This window comes from Suricata suricatta, chromosome 11, assembly GCF_006229205.1.
Source record: "Suricata suricatta isolate VVHF042 chromosome 11, meerkat_22Aug2017_6uvM2_HiC, whole genome shotgun sequence".
NCBI lineage: Eukaryota > Metazoa > Chordata > Mammalia > Carnivora > Herpestidae > Suricata > Suricata suricatta.
The window spans coordinates 90,247,811-90,253,692 of NC_043710.1; the positions used below are offsets into that span (position 1 = coordinate 90,247,811).

Sequence of the window (5,882 nt, forward strand, 5' to 3'; positions counted from 1 at the left end):
AAGGGTGCAGGAGTTTTTCTAAGATAATGGAAATATTGTAAGCCATCATAATGGTTCTGGTGGCTATATGAGTGTGAAGATGTTTCAAAACTCAACCACTGTATACTTAAATTGTACATCATACAGCAATTAAAATAAGTATGTACACATAAAATCTATGCAAATAATCTCTGTTTGTAAAGCATCTTATAGCTTTTTCTCAATTTTATTTTATTTTTGTTGTATGATATTTACTCATTTATTTAGATATAACAAACGTATTGTCAAATTGGCTAACATACAGTGTGTAAAGTGTGTTCTTGGTTCATTGGGGTAGATTTCCGTGGTTCATCACTCTTGAAACTTATTTTAATATACATTGGTCATTTCAGGAAAAAATAGTTGTTTAAAGTTTTCCAAGTTTCTAGTTCCCTGAGGCTTTAAAGCAGCTCTATAAGCTTCAATTTAAATAAATAAACAACCAGGAGACGTTTCCAGGAGACCTTAACTTTAAAACTGATTAGTTACTTCAATTCTAATGTTCTAAGATTGCAATAATAACAACCTTTTTTTATGCCATAATCCCAGGAGACATTGGAAACCAAATCTCTGAAGATAAACACAAATCTCATTAACTCTCAAAGTTCATATTTAACAGAGGCAGAGTAGTGTTATTTTCTGGAGAGAGGAAATAAAGGCCATTACATTTAAAATCAAGTCACAATGTACCCAATGAATAAACAGGGGTGATCCAACAAATGGTGACAGTTTAGAGAGAGGTTTCAGTGAAAGCAAATATGAGTTCTCATGATAGGGTCTTTCAGGTAGAATGAGTCGCCTTAAGAAACTGTGAGTTTAGCACCCCTGCACAGTACCTCGGTGGAGAGACACTGCAGAATATTTGAGAGCAAGGCTGACTCATTTGCCTGTGAAGTCCTCTTCTGGCCTAATGTCCTGTGGTTTGAATAATGCCAAGTGTCTGGGTGCATCCACAGAAGAAAGAGAAATTCACTAAATAGAGAGGAAATTACATTCCTGCAACTAAAAACTAACAAACAAAAACCCAACTGAAATTTAAGAAGCTTTTGGGCACTTTAGCCAGAGATCCAAACTAGAAGTCAGAGGACCTGCTGGGCTTTCAGTGTGTGACTTTCCCATTTGCCACCAAACCTCACTCTTCTGCTCTTCTTGACAAAAACATGCTCCAGAATACACATTACTTGAGAGTCAGAGGAATCTCTGAGACTGAGGTACACAGGACATGAAAGATTAAATGATCATTTAACACTTGGACTTATCCTGGTGTAAGTCAAGGTTTAAATTTTTCTGTGGAAATACAAAAAAGAACTAAAAGAAACTGACAGAGCTTACTAGAAAAGACAGTTTTTCATTCAGAGGAAGGCGGATGGAACACTCCCACAAAAACCGAAGAACCATTTGGTGTGGTTTTCAAAGGGCAATTAGGTACCACGTGGGGAAAAGGCTCAGACTAAGACTGAAATTTACACAGTTTTCAAAACTGGAGCAATAACAGAATTTAAAGAAAAATAGATGGAATGCAGTAGGAAAAACATACCCAAATTTCGAGTTTCTTCACACTCTTGAATGGAGAAAATACCAACTGTGTTACAATCAGCATGATGTAAGTATACTTTGTTATGCAAGTATTCGTATTTATATGTTAAGCAGTTTGAGTCTCACTAAATTTGCTTACCTGTGTATTTGATGAATTAAAATGTAATCACTGCTTCCCCAAAACTTATGCTGTCTGCAGTGTCAAATATTACAGCTTTACTGTAAGTCTGTAGATGCAAGTTTTTAATGTACTTCAGTTAAATTAAACTTTGTTACATTTTACTGACAGCTGCAAAGATCCCAAATAATCTCTAATCCCCACCCCCTGCCACATCTCCCTCTCTCTCTACTCCTCCTCCATTCATGCTCTGTCTCTCAAAAATAAGTAAAAGTTAAAAAAAATTTAATGTGCAAATGTGCACATCAATGCCATTTTTTAAAGATCCATAAATGGAAATGAAGAATCTCCCTCCCTACCATGAAAGTCTTAATTTGGCCAAGTTGTAATAAAATTGTTATACACCGATGGTCTAATGCAGAACCATTCCCCACTTAGACTACAATGGGCTCTGGAGGGTGCAGAGGTCATCTAGAGAAGACCAACACAAAGCCAAGTTCTCTTCCACTATCATGAAGTTAAGAGACTCCCCAAAGGAAAGCAATGCAACATCTTTAGTTCATCTTAGAGAATTTGACCTTCTGTTTTCGTATTTGACCTTAGTTAACATTAACACGTGTCCATCCGGCTTTGGTTTTCTCTTTTTGTGTTGTAGGAATCAGTCTGGAAATTTATTACGTGGGTGCAGCAGCCATTGGGGTAGGAATCAACATTATAGTATTAGTGGTGAAAACACAAGTACTGGTTTTAAGACCCTACCTAGTTCAATAGATCAAACCCTTTAAGGTCCTTTGATCACTTAAAAGCAGTTTGTTTTTGGAATAAATGAATGGTGAATACAAATAATGAGCAACTACAGGGACCAGAAAAGTCACAGCAAACTTTTCAAATGGAAATCCATAAAAAAAAAAGTCTTTATGGCAAAAATACTTCTAGGAATTACTTTTCAGAGAGAGAGTTTGATGTAAGTGACCTTCTTTCCAAACCTAAAACAACTTAGTTCAGGTTCATAAATTGGTCATTTTAACCAATTTAATTTTAACATAAAAATAAAGGATTAACTACAAAATAAATTCAGCTTCACTGAATTATAGAGACGTGCAATAGATATTCAGCCAACTTGCATGGTATTCCAAGATGAGTATTTCAAACACCAACATCTGCATTCAGTTTCTTTCACTACTATTAACAAGCTGATGTTCAAATTCCTGAAAAGAATACAAGGTATAAGAGAACTAAGAAAACCTGTAAGAATTCCCAGTTGGGGAATGAAAGGGAAAAACTTTGTTATTCTTTTGGATGCTGCCATACACATGACATTGCAAGGAACAAAGAAAAAATACACTGATCATTTTCCCAGTAGAGGGTTTTCAAATGTCCGAAATAGGTTCTGCAAATGATGAACCATACATCATGCACCTACTGTAACAGTGTGGACATCAAAACCGTTATATCAGTATAAGAAATAAAAACAAAGAAAACCTATGTGGCTTTATGGAGATCAATTATTATCACATCAGAGCAACTCGGGGACAATCAGATATCACCTTGAGACTCATGCAATACCAATCACAAATGTGAGGAGAGACAAATACAGGTTCCCTTTCATTTGACTCTCTTGGTCAGTTTCTTAGTTTCTGCTCTTTTATGTAGATGACACCAGATGGGTTGAAATGATTTGGACAAAAGTAAGTCGACTTTTATTAATATTTCCTTTTACCATTTTCCAAATGGACTTAATGAAATTCTCAGTTAAGAATTCTCTCTTCTCAGGCACAGAACTTAGTTAGAAAAGCAGTATCTCAGGAAGAATGAAAGAGAAAGGAAGGAGCATTGAGTCAAAGAGATTACCATACAAATAATAGAGCTTAATGAGACCATGGAGAAAATTTCATTCAACCAAAAATGTTAAATATGATAATACTAAGGTTAGAAGAAGTCATGTAACTTATCTAAGGTTCTACCTTTTTCTAGAGTGACTCTTGACTCTTCAAAGCTTTTACTACTGTAAATTTATCACTGATACTGAGATAAGCTGATTTTCATCTCTATAATTTTTTTTTTCAGAGATGCACTACCCACTAGGTATTGAATGCAATGGATGTGCAAAATCAGATCACAGTGACTGAATTTACCCTGACTGCCTTGCCTGTTATCCGGAAGCTTCAGATCTCCCTCTTTGTGGTCCTCTTGTTTACTTACATGCTAACTCTAACAGGAAATATTGTCATCATTTCCCTAATATGGGCTGATAATTGCCTCCAAACCCCGATGTACTTCTTCCTCAGTAATTTGTCATTTTTAGACATCTTATACACGACCTCAGTTACCCCAAAGTTGTTAGCTTGTCTCCTAGAGAACAGGAAGACCATATCTTTTGCTGGCTGCATGATTCAAATATACTTCTTTTTCCTGGGGACAGTGGAGTTTATTCTCCTAGCAGTGACGTCTTTTGATCGCTATGTGGCCATCTGTAACCCCCTGCGCTATACCATCATCATGAACAGTAGGGTCTGTCTCCTACTGGTTCTGGGCTGCTGGGTGGGAACTTTCTTCTCAATACTGTGCCCAATTATTGTGGTGTCCAGACTGCCCTTCTGTTATAGAGAAATCTGTCATTTCTTCTGTGACATTGCCCCTCTGCTACAGGTGGCCTGCATAGACACTCATTTCATTGAGATGATAAACTTCCTTTTATCTTCCTTCGTCCTCCTGACCTCACTGGTACTCACCATTGTGTCCTACACCTACATCATTTCTACCATCTTGTGCATCCCCTCAGCCCAAGGACGTCAGAAGGCCTTTTCCACCTGTGCTTCTCACATCATGGTCGTTTCCATTGCTTATGGGAGCAACATCTTCATGTATGTGAAGCCCAGCCAGAGCCGTTCACTGGATTTTGACAAAGTGACTGCTGTCATGACCATAATGGTGACCCCTCTCCTGAACCCCTTCGTTTATAGTCTGAGGAATGAAAAGGTGAAAGAAGTTTTGAGAGAAGCAATAAACAACATCATGTCCTTATTACACAGGAGAACTTGAATCTTATTGTCTCAGGGAACTTGTAAGTTCATTTGCTAAGAATGCCTATTTTCAACCCTTGAACTCTATATGGAATATGCATGCTTGAAGACCACAAAATCACAGATTTATGGAAAGATATAAAAAGACTTTATGCCACATCAGGTACAAAGTATTGTAATCAAGGTCCAAAGGAGGCAATTCAAGCATAGAGAAAATAACATATTTTGAATCCTATTATTAGACCATCTCACACACTGAACATCATGAATTAATGAAAAATACTTAACTGTAGTTGCAAAAACATGAATTTTAAGCCTGAGTCTTTTGCTTTTTTATTCATGTGACACTTAGCCTTTCTGAACCCTGATTTCTTCAACAGTAATGAGGGAAATACATTTAGTGATTTTCTTTTTTCTCATTGTTATTGTAGGACTACCCAAGATAGTCTAAGAAGTACAATAGTGAGCACTTTTGACTGGTTCTTTTCAGGTGGTCTATATGACTGGCTTCATCCCTGACAGCTAAATACTGTAGATAATAAAAGAAACAAGGAGGATGAGTATTCCAAGTTTTGTACAGCATACTTAAATATTACATCTATATATCTCACTTCATCCTCTGAACCTTGAGAAGGTGTAACTATTACTTCCATTTTACAGATGAGAAAATCAAGGTTCACAGAGGTTAAGCCTCTTGCCCCAAACCATACCCTTGGAGATTGGCACAAATTGAGGGAATTCAGACTTCAGTCTACTTTACACCTCACTGTACCAGGTAGTGTGGAACAGGAAGAAACTTAAGAGGGAAAAGAGTTAACCTGGAAGTTATCCACTTTCTTCTGGAACCAGGGCATTGCCTGACTGCCCTAACTGTCTGGCAGACCTGTGGATGAGGGCAGATTAAGTTACAGTCGGAATAGACTGGGAGAGGCAATTGGCTTGAAAGGAAAACCAGTTAGCCTGAGGCCATAATGGACCAGGGGTCTAGATTAACCCATTGTGGCAGCTGACCAATGTGCAATATATACAGAAAAAATAAGCATCCTAGAATTTCTATGGTTTGGGGAAAACAAAAATCTAATCAAGCTAGTTTAAGTAAAATAGTGTTTGTGATAATAATAATCAAGAAGTACGGAATGCCAGAAGGTAAGGAACAGGAAGACCTACTTGTTAAGGGTTTGAGAATC

At 37.2% G+C, this 5,882-nt stretch overlaps 1 protein-coding gene across 1 annotated transcript; it reads left to right on the top strand.

Annotated features, from left to right (window-relative positions):
• The first annotated feature begins 3,769 nt into the window (after positions 1–3,769).
• On the top strand, positions 3,770–4,714 carry LOC115306012 (olfactory receptor 6M1-like). The gene has a single exon (XM_029956170.1). It carries the CDS (start codon positions 3,770–3,772, stop codon positions 4,712–4,714), a length of 945 nt encoding a protein of 314 aa, XP_029812030.1.
• Positions 4,715–5,882: the final 1,168 nt, after the last annotated feature.